This window comes from Ursus maritimus, unplaced genomic scaffold, assembly GCF_017311325.1.
Source record: "Ursus maritimus isolate PB19 unplaced genomic scaffold, ASM1731132v1 scaffold_6, whole genome shotgun sequence".
NCBI classification, from domain to species: Eukaryota; Metazoa; Chordata; class Mammalia; order Carnivora; family Ursidae; genus Ursus; species Ursus maritimus.
The window spans coordinates 18,081,802-18,097,106 of NW_024426774.1; the positions used below are offsets into that span (position 1 = coordinate 18,081,802).

Sequence of the window (15,305 nt, forward strand, 5' to 3'; positions counted from 1 at the left end):
ACCTGGTCAGACCAACAGACATGGGACAGGCTGTCTGAGTGGGGTTGAGTGCCCAGCCACATGCCGGCCTACCCAGACTAGCCCAGAACAAAAGGCAGCCCAGCAAGGCCCTTGGGGATCAGAGCTGTCCTCCGGCAGCTCTCAGGCCCCCACCAGTTGTCCGGCCCCCATTCTCGTTGCCCCCAGGGCTGATGGCCTTGAAGCACCCACCGGGCGTATGCTCCTGATCCCTCCCTGGCCTGTGGGCTTGAGTGAGTCCCGAGGCCTGAGTGCGTAGGCCAGGGGATTTTGGTGCACAGAGCTGGGCTCAGTGAGCAGCTCCCTGGAGGACTTTTGGGATGAGTTAGCTAATAGAGATGTCTGTTTTGGGAGGTCGTGATATCACCTGTCATTAACCCGGGCACCCTGCCCAGGGCTCTCACCAAGAAATCGTAGGCAGCTGCTTGCAGGCGGGTGAGTGATTTGCAAGGACCACAAGAATATTTGCATAAACATATGTATGGAGTGTGTATTTATTTGCATTCATTTGCATAAATTGCTGGCTCTTTGAGCTGTTGTTCCTTAATTTTATTTTATTTTTTTTCCAGTAAATTTATTTGAGCTCTGAGCACAGATCTGGACACTTTAGGAATAGAACAAAAAGGCAAAAAAACAGTGCTGGGGCATGAGACCAGAGATTCTCAAACTTTGTAGCACATCGACATTTTCTAGGAAGCTTTTAGGAATCCTGGTACCCAGATTGTCCCCCACACTATTGGACAAAATCTGGGGGTGGGGCCCAAGTGTAAGTATTTTTGTGAATACTTGGGGCGAATACACAGGTTGACACCTGACGCCTGACACAGGGCCGGGCCCACGTCATATCAAAGCGGTCTGAGCCTCCAGCTGGAGACACTGGGCATGTCACCTGACCCTGTCATATGTCCCAGACACTCACAGCTTCAGTACAATGAGGTACGTGACATGCCAGGGCCGTAGCAGCATGCCACAGGCTCTCAGTGAGAGGTCACCATGCCCTGTTCCTCACCGTCACCATACCGTGTCCTCCCGTGCCTGCTAGAGCGTCTGGACACCTGACTGCCCCTCCTGGCCCGGCCCCCAGGGAGCCCTGGACTCCACCTCTTGCTTCAGTCAGCCCCTAGGAGACTTGAGTGCATCAGGTGGGGCCCAGGGTCCGTTCTGTCCGAGGCACTTGGTTCTTTCTCCTTCCAAATGATTTCCAGATGCCTGGGAAGTGAGTGCTTGGGAGAGGGAGGCCCTATGTTCTGAGCGAGCTGTTCTGAGCAAGCCCCCTGTCCCCACCCACCTCCTTCCCTTCCTCGCCCCAGGCTGGGCGAGAGCCAAGCCCGGGGCTTGCAGGCTTTTCCCCTCCCTGACGGGTGCTGTCTGGGCAAAGAAAATTCTGGAGGCCTGGAAATGCCTCATGTCCTTCCGTGTGGTTGTTCCCCGGGTTCTGTCACTCTGCAGCTTCTCGCTCTTCCTGCTTGATGCTGTCTCTCCACCCGGCCACCTGTCCCACCTGTCCCACTTGGTTCCTGCTTCTCTACCTTTGCTCCTGCCGTCACTCTGGGGGCGGCCCTTTCTCCACAGCTGTTGGCTCAAATCCTACCCATTCAAGACCCAGCTGAGTGCCTCCTATTCCACGACTGCTTCTCCAATCCAGCAACTATCCATTCATTCCCCCCATCACTCACTCACATCTCTACCTGTTCAGGGCCAGACAGTATGCCAAGTACTGGGGTACAGAGACCAGCCGGATCCAGGCTCTGCATTTGAGAGCTTTTCTGAGCAATGATCAAAGTCTATTATGTTCCGCTCCCCGGTGCCTACCAGGGGAATGGGAAGCCCTGTCCCCCGCTGCCGTGCAAACGTACCACATTGACAGATGCTGCTCAGGGTGGATGATACAGGCCTTGCTAACAGGAGACAGGCACAGCCGTACCTTGGCCTGCAGAGGTGAGCAAGGAGGGAAGTGTTGGTTTCAGAGCGTTCCGGGGGCAGATGGGAGCAGAGAGAGCAGCTTCTGCTGGCAGTCAGGGTGGCCCAGCCCACTCCTATCCTGGATCCACCTTTGCTGGAATATATGGGGTCATTCCTGGGGCCTTGGGGAGCCCTTTGGTTTGCAGTGCACACCTTTCCTAGCCCTAGGTGAGTTGTACTGGGGAAAGCCTTCTCCCTACCTGCCCCAGGCCCTGGTTGCAGCCCCCTGGGGTCAGGGCTATAGCTATCCACCCAGACCTGCTCATTTAATTGAGACCCTCACCTCCACTGAGCAAAGGTAATACCCACCCCAAGTGGGAGCCAACGTGGGCCCCCACAGGAGAGTCGTAGATGGCTTCTGTTCCTAAAAGGAGCTGTGGCACCAGATCGACACCATTATTTATCAGCAAGACAGAGCTGGGCAGGAGGGCCACAGCCCACAGGTGGCAGGGACAGCTTTCAGGTCAGGTCCAGCACTGCCCACCCCTGGGCCTGGAGCTGGAGGCTGGAGCTGGGGGGCGGGGGGGTGCTGTCCTTCAGATTCTGTGCCATCACAGAGGACTGCAGACCCAGCTGGTGGCATCTGTGAGCCACCCCGGCCCAAGACGGGTTCCATGGGTCCCAGAGGCTGCGTGAGGCTCTGGGATTTCGGGGAATGAAAGGCGGCATCTTGATCACAACTCTCTCAGTTGAGCTGTCAGTCTAACTGGAGACAGAACTCCCAGGCAAGCTTCGCAGACCTCAGTGGGAGGGATTAGCAGGGAAGAGGCCTGAGTGGGCAAACAGGAGACAGGAAGGGGGGCATGTCAGAAGAGGCCACCTGTTGACCCTTCCAGGGACCTCCTGGGACCAAGCCTAGGGTGCCTCCTCCACGAGCTGGTGGGTGCCAAGGACCCTGCCAGCCAGTATGACAGGGAGACCAGCCGCGGGCCAGAGGCTGGCTCCTCCCTGGTGGCCCTAGTTTCTCCGCAGGTGTGACACCTGGCTGGCTTTAAGGCAGCCCTGACCCTCTGACTGTGCTGGGCCCTGAGGCTGACACCTGGTCACCTGGAAGACAAATGGCACTTTCTTCTTTTTTGGTAATTTTCCTAAAATGATCATGGCGATTGCTTGCATGATCATTCAAGACCATTAGCAATATGAAAAACTGAAATGATCCCAGGCTTTCGCCTCCCCTGAAAGGACAAGAGGCGAGGTGCTGCCCCAGACCTGACCCTGGCCAGGCCCGGCAGGAGGGGTGGACTCAGATGGAGACTCAGGGGCAAGCAGCCATAGAGCGACACTCCTTCCCAGACACCCCAGAAGACACAAGTGGGGTCCCCATCCCCTACAAACACACGCACAGGGGGGCACGCTCTCCACCCCTGCATCCTTACCCCAGGGCCTCTCTGGCCATGAATTCTCCTCTCCTGTGATGTGATTCGAAGTGTTCAGAGTTGCCATTAGCCCCTGGCATCTGGGCTTTCCGTTTCATTTCCCTCTTCACCTGGTAACTGAACTGATCGTGCTCCCAGCTCTGGTTCACTAATTCTTGCAAATCCTTTAAAACTATTGATTTATTTGCTGGGACTGTGCTCTCAGGATTCTTGGGAAACACTGCTAAAGCAGGTCGGGGAGGGCCATGTTTCCCCCACTTCTTGTATATCTCTCCTGCCTGTGCCCCATCTTCTCCTCCCCAGCACCTCCCGCCACCACCTCACTGTGCCATCCATCTTCCTGGGACAGGTGGCTGACTTTACCAAAGCCCTCGCTGGCTGGACCTTTAGGGCTTAAGACTTCAGGATGCTTGCAACAAAGCAAGGTTCTATGGAACATCGCACATGAGAATTGAAGCTTTGAGGTTGTGTCTGGCTGTTGGGATTTTCGCTCTTTATTTGAGATATCATTTACTTCTCTGGGTTCTTGTTGCTCTTCTATTTTCCTGGGTCTGGGGTGATGGGTGAAGAAGCTTTGGGGTCCTCGGCCTCTTCCCCAGCCAGCGCCTTTGCTACCCACACAGACTGCTGTCTCACCTAGGCTTCTTAGGATCCAGGTGGAAGGCAGGTCAGCCAGAGCTTCTGGATGGAAAGAGGACAGGGTGGTCGTTATGGCCAGTTGAGGGTGAAGAGCCCAGGCCCTCTGGGAATCCAGGGCAGTGAGGGAGGGAAGCAGGGCTCTCTGTGGGCCTCCCCTGCCCCCCCTCTGCCCACTGGCCAGGAAAGGAGGGTAGCAAGCACTCTTCACTTTGACCCCGATGAAGAAAGCAGAGTTCCTGATGACGAATTTTCAGGCTCGTCACCTAGATCCCCATCCTCTCCACCTGGGGGCTGGGCTGGGTTGCAGGGTGTGGTGGCGACTGTCAGTCCCCCAGCTGCCTTCACTGAGCTCTGTCTTCCGGTCAAAGACGTCTAGAGTTTATATCTAGCTGGGGGCACATCCAGTACTGCTCCACTCAGCACACATCTTTATTCAGTTCTCTGGCAGGGGCCAGCTACAGATTCTCGTGTGTATTTGGAAATCTGACGTCCTGCCCCGAAAATAGTGAGTGGTAAAATAGAAAGCTATAAAATGGTAACAGCCAAGGATAGACCACAGGCTGGTGGCTGCTCGTCGTAGCAAGGCCTCTGTACTCACAGCCTACGATGCAAAGCGTGGGGACCCATCAGTTTGAGGGGCACATGCATGACGCGGAAGCAAAGAGAGGCAGCAACCAGCACCTGGCTCCTGAATGCCATGCCCCGGGCCCTGCAGGGAGGTAGCCTGCCCTGGGGGGCTGAAGACGGGAACAACACTCAGAAAATCGTTCCCTCGGCCCCAGCCCTGCACGGACTCTAAAAGACCTGGGGGTTCTGCAGTGGAAGGGCTCCTTCCACTGTTTTCCAGGCTAAGGGCCAGGCCTCATCCTCATGGCCCACCCCCCAGCAGCAGCAGCCCCTCGTGGCAGGGTCTGTCTTTCTCCAGACATTTGCCCTCCATCCATCCCATCCCTGTATACCCCAGGTGACCAGGGTGACTTTTCTCAATTTTCCTTCCAGACCCACAATCAACATTTCCTAACACAAACCCGTCACGGGGACCTTTGCAGGCTCTCCAGCCTCAGTGCCACCCGCCCACCCCCACTCCAGCCCTACTCAACTGCCCACTGCTCATGCAGGCAGTGTGCTGATGTGCAATTTGGGCCTTTGCATAGGCCAACTGCTAACAAAAGTTAGCACCGTTAACAAGTCCCACTCACCTCCCAAGACCCAGCCAGGTCCCGCATCCCTGTGGGCCTTCCCTCCTCCACTTGCCCCCTGTGCTCCCCCAGTGCTCCCCCCCAGTGCCCCAGGCGGGTTCTGCTACAAGGGGTGTTTATCATAAGCCTGCATGTGACACAGTATAACACATGCAGGGTCATGTGACGCCAACCAAAGACTACAGCTCTGACAGTTCAACAGAACAGGAATTTATTTGAGGCTGGGGATTGATCCATCACAGAGTCAGTACCCACTGGCACCGTCACCCCACCCCCGCCCCCAGGGTTGCTCAAGCACCACTGAGCGGTCAGCTCCCCCAGTTCACCACAACCGCTGTAGTCATCGCCGGCTCTGCTCTCCACCCCAGGACGTCCTCAGACCAGCTGAGCCCAGGTCTCGTGGCTACGGGCCAGCTGCCAGGAAGTTGCCTCCGCCAGACTCACTCCACAGGCCCAGTTCCCTGCCCATCTTGGAGTTCTCCCCAATAGAATGGGGTTCCAGGGCCAAACAACCCAGCTGACCTTTGTCCGCTGCAGCATCTACCTCCCCCATCAGACTGTGAGCCCCTTGAGGACGGAAACTGGTTTTGTATTCATAGTCCAGGTCCTGACACATAGTAGGTCCTCCGTAAATGTGTATTTGACTATGAACTAGTAAATTAAGAAGAACACCCCTTGTTATGTGCATTTGATTCTCCACCCATGACACCCCCTGCACTTCTGGGTCATCCCACCCCAACCCTCCCTCCCCAGGCCCCTCATCCCTCCCTTCTCAAAAGGCCTTGAGCACCACCACTGACCATTGATATAGCACTTGTGTCCCCACTGAGCTATACTTTCCCCTGGGACGGGGACTGTCTTGCTCATCATCTATGCCCCTCCCCCCTGCAGCCCCCACCCCGATCCCAGCTCTGGGCCCAGTGCCCTGTACCGGGTAAATTCGGAGGAGGGGCATCAGAATGGGTTGGAATAGCAGAAAGGAAGTGCCCAATGGTGGGGAAAGGCCAGGGGTGGGGCAGTGTGGGGGCGTAGGGGTGAGGGCACTGATGGTTGATTCTGAGCAGACATTTTGAGTGTAAGAGACAAACCTGACCCTCTCACCCTATCTCATAAAATTCACCAATGGCCCCCACTCTCCTTGGGTTAAAGACTACAGTGGGTTTGTTTCTTTCACAATCGAATATGGGCCTGCCTCTGACACCACCCACACACATACACGCTCGTACATGTACAGACATGCTCATACACAGCCACATGTTCACACACACCATATGGTCATGCACACATGCTTACACACACACACGCATACGGTTCACACCTGGCCCCTCCAGCCCACCTGGTGAGCTGCTACACATCTTTCCAGTGTTTTCTTCACTGTCACCCGCCACACACACACAAGCCTCCACCAAGCCAGCCAGCGGCCCCTCCTCTGAGCCTCCTCTACCCAGTGCTTGCCCCACTAAACTCCCCTCACTTGGCACCACAGTCATTTAGTGTGTCGCCTGTTAAACTGTAAGCTCCCCAGTCTGCAAACGGATCCCCAGCCCACCCTCATGCCCAGCCCAGCTGTTTAATGAGGAACAAGTGGGTCAGACAGACGCAAGGCATTTGGAGCTCCCAGAGTCTGCCTCGCAAAGGGGATGCCCATGCCTTGGCCTTACTCAGCTGCCGACTTAGTACCCCAACCTCTCTAGAGCCCTCCCCACTTTCCACCCTGGCCCTGGGGTGCTTAGAGCTCCCCAAGGTGCTGAACTTAGTTCTCTCACGTGGCCCAACTATCTGCCCTGGCCTCTGGACTCTCTAGTCCCTCCAGCCGAGAACCACCGCCCACCTTCCACAAATCTACCCCCCAGTGGAAAAGAAGCAGTGTCTCTAAATATGCTAGAGACAGAACATAGCTTCACAGAGGCAGAGGGGGAGGGGCGAGCTCCCCATCCCCACCCCAGACAATAGAATCAGTTCTTTCCCTGGGGACAGAGTCTCATCCTCCCCTGGTCCTGAGGACCAAGGCCCCACAGAGCCCCCACCTCCCTGGTGCAAGTTCTAGGTGGTGGGGCGGCCTCCTGCCTCACAGCGGGACTGTCCGGTCACCTTCCCTCCAAACCCCTGACCTCCTAGCTGCTTCCAGAGCATCTGCTGTGGCCTCCCTGGCACTTGCAGACCCCATCTTCAGGCTGGTCCCCACAGAGCTCTCCAGTGTCCTGACTTGACTTGCCAGGATGCCTAATTCACTGCATATCCCCCCACCCTGGCTCCGACATGTCAGCCAGGAGTCCCAGCTCCTGCAGAGCTGTCTGCACACTGCCAGCTCTCCTAAGCCCCAGACTTGCCGCCAGGTCTCCTAGCCCTGACCTCCATGATATTTTCATCTGCTCATGTTCAGAGTGTGGCAGTCACCCCTCAGCCTTCATCCTCAAAGCAGGGGAAGGAGCTGGGTGGAGGCGACCTTTCTGGGGGCAGGAAGGACTAACAGCTGCCAGTGTCCACCTAGCCAGGGCCCTTCCCTCCGACTGCAGTTTCGGGGTTGGCCCGCTGGCCTTCCCTGCCCAGCCAACAGTCTGCCCCTACCTCTGCAGTTTTATGAGGATTTTTTTTTTTTTTAAATTTTAAGGAGAAAAATTTTCATGACTTTTTTATCATCTTAGAGGGTCTCAGAATGTTCCCACTGGAAGGTAACCCTCAGTTCTGCCCAGCAAATGCATACCAAGCATACCCTAGTGTGTAGTCCTGAGGCAGGGGCTGTAGGGACAGAAAGGCCCTTCAATGCCAAATTTCACTGCCTGAGAAATAGGTCTTGTCACCCAGCATTGAACAACTTGGAAAACGCAGGCTGGTGAGAGGTGGTGACTGTCCTTAGGGCTTTTTTCCCTTTCAGATAAATGGTAGGAATTTCCGTTTGGACAACAGGACAACCAGAAGGTCTCCTCACTAAAACTCTAAGTCAGGCAAGAAGTCTGAGCCTTTCACGCTTCCCTTCTCTAGAAGGACACGTGTCCAGGGAGGGCTTGCCTGTTTGAGGCTGTCAGGCCCTTGGGTGGGGGCTGGTATGACTTCCCAGTAGAGGACCTCCCCTCCCAACTCAGGCTGGGCATGCGGTCTGCAGGTAGTTTTATTCTGTCTTACCTAGAAGCTAGGGCTCAGCTGGCACTCCAGGTCGATTCTGAGCTGTTCTTTGGAAAAGGGGATGTGTCTATCTGATCAGTCAGGGAGGAGGGGAGGAGGAAGGGCAGCATTCAGCGTGGGAGCCTGTCCCTGACCGTCTGTGGCCTGACTACAGCAGCAGCAGCCGCAGGAAGCTCTGTTTGTGGAAAGTCACCATTTGTCCCCACAGTGTCTGCACACGCCAGCCTCCTCCACTCCTGGATGAATTATCCTCTGGGTATGCATGACACAGTCTTTGCTGGGCGTTCTCAGTATATTTCACAACTGCTCTGAGTTTATAATTTTTTCAAGTCCTTTATCATATATGTGTCATAAATACCATCGGAATCAGGAGCATTTATCACCTAGCTGGGTTCTTTCTTAAGCTCTGAAAAAAATTATTCGGCTGTACAACCTTTCTCGGGGCTCTGATTTAATGGACTTCTCTGCTGCAAAGCCACTGAAATGCGTTGCCTTTTAATATTTGACATCTCTTCCTCTTTATTACCACCTCAGACAGCCCTCCTAGTCCAGCTGGAATGAGCCCATTAGTCTCTGACAAATAACTCGTGTCGTTTGGTGAAAAATATGCCAAAGTTTGGCTGCGACGTCGTCTCCAGGCTTGGTTCTGTTTGTGGCCTCCCTCTTCACTAAACAAAGCACCCGGGTCCAGGCCGACCCTCCCCAGTGTCCTCTTTCTCTCAGATGCCACTTGCTGCTGGGTCCGCAGAGCCAGGTTACCCTGCCACTTACGATGGGGTTTTGAGATGGCGTATTTAGAGATGTCCATCACAGAGATGTCAAGAATTGGCCTCACGGCAGCACTGTTCACAGTAGCCGGAGGTGGAAGCAACCCGAGGGTCCATGCACAAGTGAGTAGGTAAACAGACTGTGGGGCATCCGCGTAACAGAATTGCATTCAGCTTTATTTTTTTGTTTTTTTTTGTTTTTGTTTTTAAAGATTTTATTTATTTATTTGACAGAGATAGAGACAGCCAGCGAGAGAGGGAACACAAGCAGGGGGAGTGGGAGAGGAAGAAGCAGGCTCATAACGGAGGAGCCTGATGTGGGACTCGATCCCAGAACGCTGGGATCACGCCCTGAGCTGAAGGCAGACGCTTAACCGCTGTGCCACCCAGGCGCCCCTGCATTCAGCTTTAAAAAGGAAGAACTTTCTGACACATGCTCCAACACGGATGAACCTTGAGCATGTTATACTAAGTTAAATAAGCTCGCCACGAGAAGACAAATACTGCATGATTCCACTTGCATGAAGTACCTAGAATGGTCAGATTCATAGAGACAGAAAGTAGAAGGGTCACGGCCAAGAGCTGGGGAGGAGGGGATGGGAAGCTGTTGTTTAATGGGTACAGAGTTTCAGGTTTGCAAGATGAAGTATTCTAGGGATTGAGCACAGAACGCTGTAAATGCGCTTAACACTACTGAACTGTACACTTCAAAATAGTTACGATGCTAAATTTTACCGCAATTAAAAAAAAATTAGCTTCAAACACTACCCATAAAGGAGACCCTGACGGAGGGGAAGTTTCACGAGCACTTGAGCCCTGTCATTTATTTGTACTTTCTGTATCAGTTAGCTCTTGCTGCATAGCACACAACTCTAAGATTTAGTGGCTTAAGACAACCACCACTGATTCAGATTATGATTCTGGTCTGCACTCTGGGCTGGGCTCCGCTGATCTAGGTCAGGCTCAGCCGATATTGGTGGGCGCAGGCCGGTGTGAATGGCTCATCTCTGCTCCACGTGGCCTCTTACCCTCCAGAAGACTCACTCAGGCTTGTTCCTAGGGTGGTAGGGGCAAGGGTCCCAAGAGAGTGAGCAAAAGCAAGCAAATTTTCTTGAGGCTGTGGCTCACCCTCAGTGTCCTTTCAACCACGTTCCGTGGTCAAAGCAAGTCACAAGAGCAGTGAAGATTCAGAGGGTGGGGAAATGAACTCCACGCCTTGATGGGAGGGGAGACAAAGAATTTTTGTCATCTACCACACCAGCTGAATATATGCTAGGCCCTGTGCTAGATGTTGAAGATAGAAATATAAATAAATCACAGTCAAGTGCAGGAGACATACACGTAAATAAGTAATTACGATGCAGAGTGTGCAGTAAAGAAGTAAGCGCGGATGCTGTAGGGGCGTGGAGGAGGGTGAATGGCCAGGGGTGTGGGGGGAGGAGGGGAAAGAAGGCAGAGGCTAGGGACACAGGAACACCTGAACTGGTATTGCAGGACAAAATGGTAATTAGTCAGAAGAAGAAGGAAGGAAGAGTGGGGCAGAGGGCAGCGAGAAGGGTGAAGGTTGGGAGGGGACGTGCCTGGGGTACTGGGAGGCTTCAGCAGGGAGTGGGGGAGACTGGCTCCTCCTGCTCGGCCTTGAAAGGTTTATTTAAGCAGAGATGCTTGATGGCTTAGGGCGGGAAACAGCCAGACGTCCTCAGAGGCTCCTGCCCTGACTCAGGTGAAAGAGGGTGATGGCTCAGACAGAGCCCAGGTGTTCCTGAGGCCAGGCGAGAATGGGCAGCAGAGATTTCTAGGTAGTAAAAGAGGCGGGCTTCGGAGGGGAAGGAGAGGAATCAGAGGGGAGATTCAGTGACCTGGACCTGAGCTTTCAGCCCAGTAGTCTGAGCAGCAGAGAGTTCCCCACTGAGGGGCAAGGCCAAGAGCAAAGGGCAGCCGCTGTGTGGCCAGGCAAGGGTGAGGGGTCCTGCAGACACAGGTGGGGCTCCCCACCCAAAACCCCTTTCCTCCACAAGCCTGAAGCAGCCAGATTCTGCAGGGTTGCTGGGGTGCTGTTGGGGTGCTACCCCGAAGGCCCAGCCTCGGCCAGGCTCTGCCCCGACACCGCAAACTGCCCAAACTGGGCACAGCATGGCGGTTGGAAACCTTCCCCAGGACCCCGCATTCCTCCGAGCCCCTCACACAGTAAGTGGTTGTCCTCAGACGACACAGGGGGCTAGGCAGGAGGGCAGCTTGTGCCTGGAGCCAGTGCTGGCTTCCTTCCATGGATCCTGGGTCGTGATGTCCCAAAACGTGGGCTCTCTCCGGCTGGGCGCTCAGCCGGCAGCAATAAGCACATGCCGCCTGATCGATACTTTGAATGCACTTGGGGCCCTGCTGTGAAAAGGAATCCCCTGGTGAGCACTTTCATAAATTGAAAATTTTTTCCGGAACTGAGTAATCCTGCCCAGCTATTAAATCCAGATTTCCGCAAAGTGAGAGTAGAAAGCGCTTGCATTTAGATGGTGACCTGGATCTCCAAGCACCTCCCAGATCCGGCCAGAATTCCCAGGGCAGCAGGCAGCACGGCGGGGCTGGGGCTGCCAGTGTAATATTTGCTAGGACCTTGGTTGGAAGTCAGAGCTTTCAAAAACAATCAGAATGCTTTGGGCCCAGGAGGAGTGGTATTTTGTAACCACTGTGTTTTCCTGGCCCCCCGGGCATGGTTAACTCAGCAGGCATGCGGGGCTGCATCCGTCACTCACTGCAGCGTGACAGCTGACAGCCCCCAGAGCAGGTGCCTCTTGGTGCTTGAAGGGATTGAGCACCTAAAGCTGGGGCAACTTGCCCAGGGTCACATAGCCAATTAGTGGCAAAGCTGGAACGAGAACCAGGATCCAGGTCTTTGGAATTCCAGCCCAGAACTCTTTAACCCCCACATGACTTCACTCAAAAAGCTGACATCACCACCTGGCTCCTGTTTCAGGAACGAATTCAGCTGGTCACTCCTCTTGGAGCTGCTGTGTGAGCTTAGCGAGCAGTTCAGCCTTAACCCAGCCCGACCCTGTGGGCTCTCCGACCTCGCCGTAGCCCCGCCCGAGCCCCGCGCCTAGGCTGCAGGTCCCACTGCTTCGCCTCCCGCCCAGGCCCCCACCACCGCCCCCTGCACCTCTCCCTGACGCGTCCCGTAGGCCTGAACCCCAACCCCAAACTGAACTCACCACCCCCTCCCTTCCTGGCGTCTCTCCAGAAACCTGGTAATGGTTCTCGCACCTGCCGGCCTCCACGTTCACTCCAGCACTGAGGGCCGCAGTTTCCCAGCCTAAATCCTGTCTTTCTCTGTTCTCGTCACCATTATCACTCAGGCCTTTGTCCCTTCTCACTTAGATCATGGAGCCATCACCACCGACAATGACATCACTCCTGCCACCTGTTGAGGCCCACGGCTAACAGTTTACCATGGGCTAGCTCATTTAACTTCAAAAAAGGAGAAACTGAGGCTTCAGGGACACTTTCCCAAGGTCACACAGCTGACAGGAGGCAGAGTTGAGGTTCTCCCCCAGGCCTGGCTCTGACGCCCTGTGCTCCCCCACCTCCCACCTGGCCTCCAGCCTCCAGCCTCCACCGTTCCTCCCTGTCCCACCTCTAATGGGGTGGCCAGAGTGATTTGTCTGGCACCCAGGTCCAAGCCTGTCACTTCCCTGAACAGAATCTCTGGTTCCCTGGTGCCCACAAGACAGCTGGAGCCCCCTTGCAAGGCTCTCGCGGTCTGACCCCGTCTGCCACCCCATCTCGTCGCTTTGTTCCCTGTCTGCCCCACAGGTGCCCTCCACACCCTCCACCTAGTGCTTCAGGCCCTGCTGGTCTCCTTTTCCAGGTCTGAGCACACCCATGGGGAGCCTTCCGGAGGCCCAGCCAGCGCCCCCCCCCCACGCCCTTGCAGGTGCCCTGCCGCAACTTCAGCTCAGCCGCATGTGGGGCTGGTGGTGTGCTCAGTGAGTCAGCTCTGCCAACACAACTCAGACCCCCTTCTCCCTGTCTGCCTTGGTCTGCAGCAGAACCAGAGCCCAGTATGTCCTCGCAAAGAACGGCCTGCCCGCCCTCCAAGCCCACAAGCCCCTGCCCATCCGATTTTCACCAGGCTCTGTGAATAGAGCGGGAGCCTCCAGCTTCATTTTGCGGGTGCAGAGACAGAGGCTCAGAGAGCACAGGGGCTTGTCTGAGGACATACAGGTGTCAGGGGCAGAGCTGGGCTCAGGAGGGAATCTCGACAGGCAGCCAGTATCAGCCCATGTGGACAGAGGTGACAGGTCAGGCTGGAGCAGGGCATGCTGGAGAGTAATTCCAGAACACCAGCCCAGGTGCCGCATAGACCTGGAGGGCTCAGAGTGATGGTGGGGGGCTCAGTTCTGCAGACCCCCCTCCCCCATTCACCTGCCAAAGGACATAACCCTGCCTGACAACAGTCTAGGTCATTCTGGCCGAAGAATCTGGGCCTCTGATGTCCAGCAACCAGCAACTAGAGGGCCCGGGGGGCAGGCAGGCAAGGCGAGGCTAGTGGGAGCATTGGTCATCGGAAGGCCCTAACTTTCACAAATGAGAGTTTATATCAGCAAATCAGGGTAGCTGTCAGGCTCTCCTCCTTCCCCTTTCCAAGCCTTGAGGTGGGTCTAGGAGACATCCCCAGGTTTAGAGCCCACGGGCGTGGGACACTCTGTGCCGGCCACAGGTGGCCAAGACACCAGGCAAAGGTAGGTGTGCATTGGGGTGGGAAGGCCCCAGGGGCCACTTCCTGGGACCTGCTGGGGCTGCAAGCCAGGCTTTCCCATGCTGAGGCCCCAGCTGAAGGTGGGAGTCCGGAGAGAATGACCCAAGGAAATGGGAGGAGGCACGCCCAGTCCCCGCTTCCCACCAGCCTTCCCCTACAGTGCCGGAACTGTGCAATGGACGGAAGTGCCTGCACGCCCCCATTCCACCCCCTCCTTCCTTGGGACCCCTCTCTAGGAAGCTCACCCCATGCTATGGCTTGAGTGTCTAACATAAGGGATGCTGTTTTTGCAGGTTTTGTGGTTTTTATTCCTTTGAGCCATATCCAGCCCATCTTACATCACAATGCCATGCTTTACTTGGTATCCAACACATCAGCACTCATTGGCATTTGGAGAACTCGTTCTGTAGTTTTACAACAGTTTTGAGTTGTCTGTGATACTGTATTCTCTATGTTTCCAATTGTCAGTATGGGAATCTTTTCCCCCAGCCTTTCAATTTCTGGGTTTGATAATATTTTTTTGTATTGTTTTGGTTTGGGGGGGGGTTTTGGTTTGTTTGTTTGCTTGGTATTTTTTGGTTTTGGGGGGGGTTTGCTTTCGAAAGTTGTTACTCCTTTGGTTCTGTAGCCCCTCCCAGTTGCTGCTTGTTTACGCATTGTTTGTGACTTCTTTTGACTGTCAGTGTTGAGCCAGTCTTGCCAAGAAACAGTATCAAGTATTTTCCTATTTCTCTACTTCTTGAAAGAAAACATTTTATTTAAAAAAAAAAAAACCTCTTAATGGGAACCTGGCCCTGTCTGTCTTCTCTGTTCTGCAGAAATGTTGAAGGAATTGAACCAGCAGCGCAGAGCGAAAGCGTTTACAGACCTGAAAATTGCTGTGGAAGGCAGAGAGTTTGAAGTCCACCAAAATGTTCTAGCTTCCTGCAGCTTGTATTTCAAGGACCTGATTCAAAGGTTTGCCTTCCTTCCAGCTGTGGTCGGGTCTGTTCCTTTGTAGGACGCTTTTGTGTCGCTTTTCTCCTCCCCTCTCTTGCAGGTTCCTGAAGCGTGACTCCCTGTCACAGAGCCAGTAGCCATCTCTCCTCCCCCAACCCTCCTCCCAAGTGCCCTCTCACACACAGCCTCAGAGCAGCCACGGCCCCCAGCCCACCCCATGCAGCTTTGCTGGCCACCAGGGGCCTCTGCCAGCAGCAGACAACACCCCTGCCCTGCCCCGAGGATCCCGAGTTCTCAGTGGCTCACAAGCCCTCCCTGAGATTAGGAGGACTGTGGACTCCACTTTAAGGGACCCCTGCACACTGTCCCCACTGGTTCAGCACATGGTCCCAGGCACCACCATCTGCTGTCGATAGTGACCTTAAAGCCAGGAAAGCACATCGACCAGACATTCCCCCGCTGAGGAGCACAAGGCGCCCACGGTGCCGCTTTTCCACAGCTTGAGCCGGGGAGAAGAGACTAGTAGCCAAAT

General features: G+C 54.9%; 1 protein-coding gene across 1 annotated transcript in view; it reads left to right on the top strand.

The window, feature by feature from the left end:
- Window positions 1–15,305, top strand: part of LOC103671935 (kelch-like protein 29) — a 59,912-nt gene that overhangs the window by 23,811 nt on the left and 20,796 nt on the right. Inside the window, exons 3-4 of the mRNA XM_040623118.1 lie at window positions 14,653–14,791; window positions 14,874–14,906. Coding sequence (XP_040479052.1) covers window positions 14,653–14,791; window positions 14,874–14,906 — 172 coding nt within the window. The remainder of the gene's footprint in view (window positions 1–14,652; window positions 14,792–14,873; window positions 14,907–15,305) is intronic.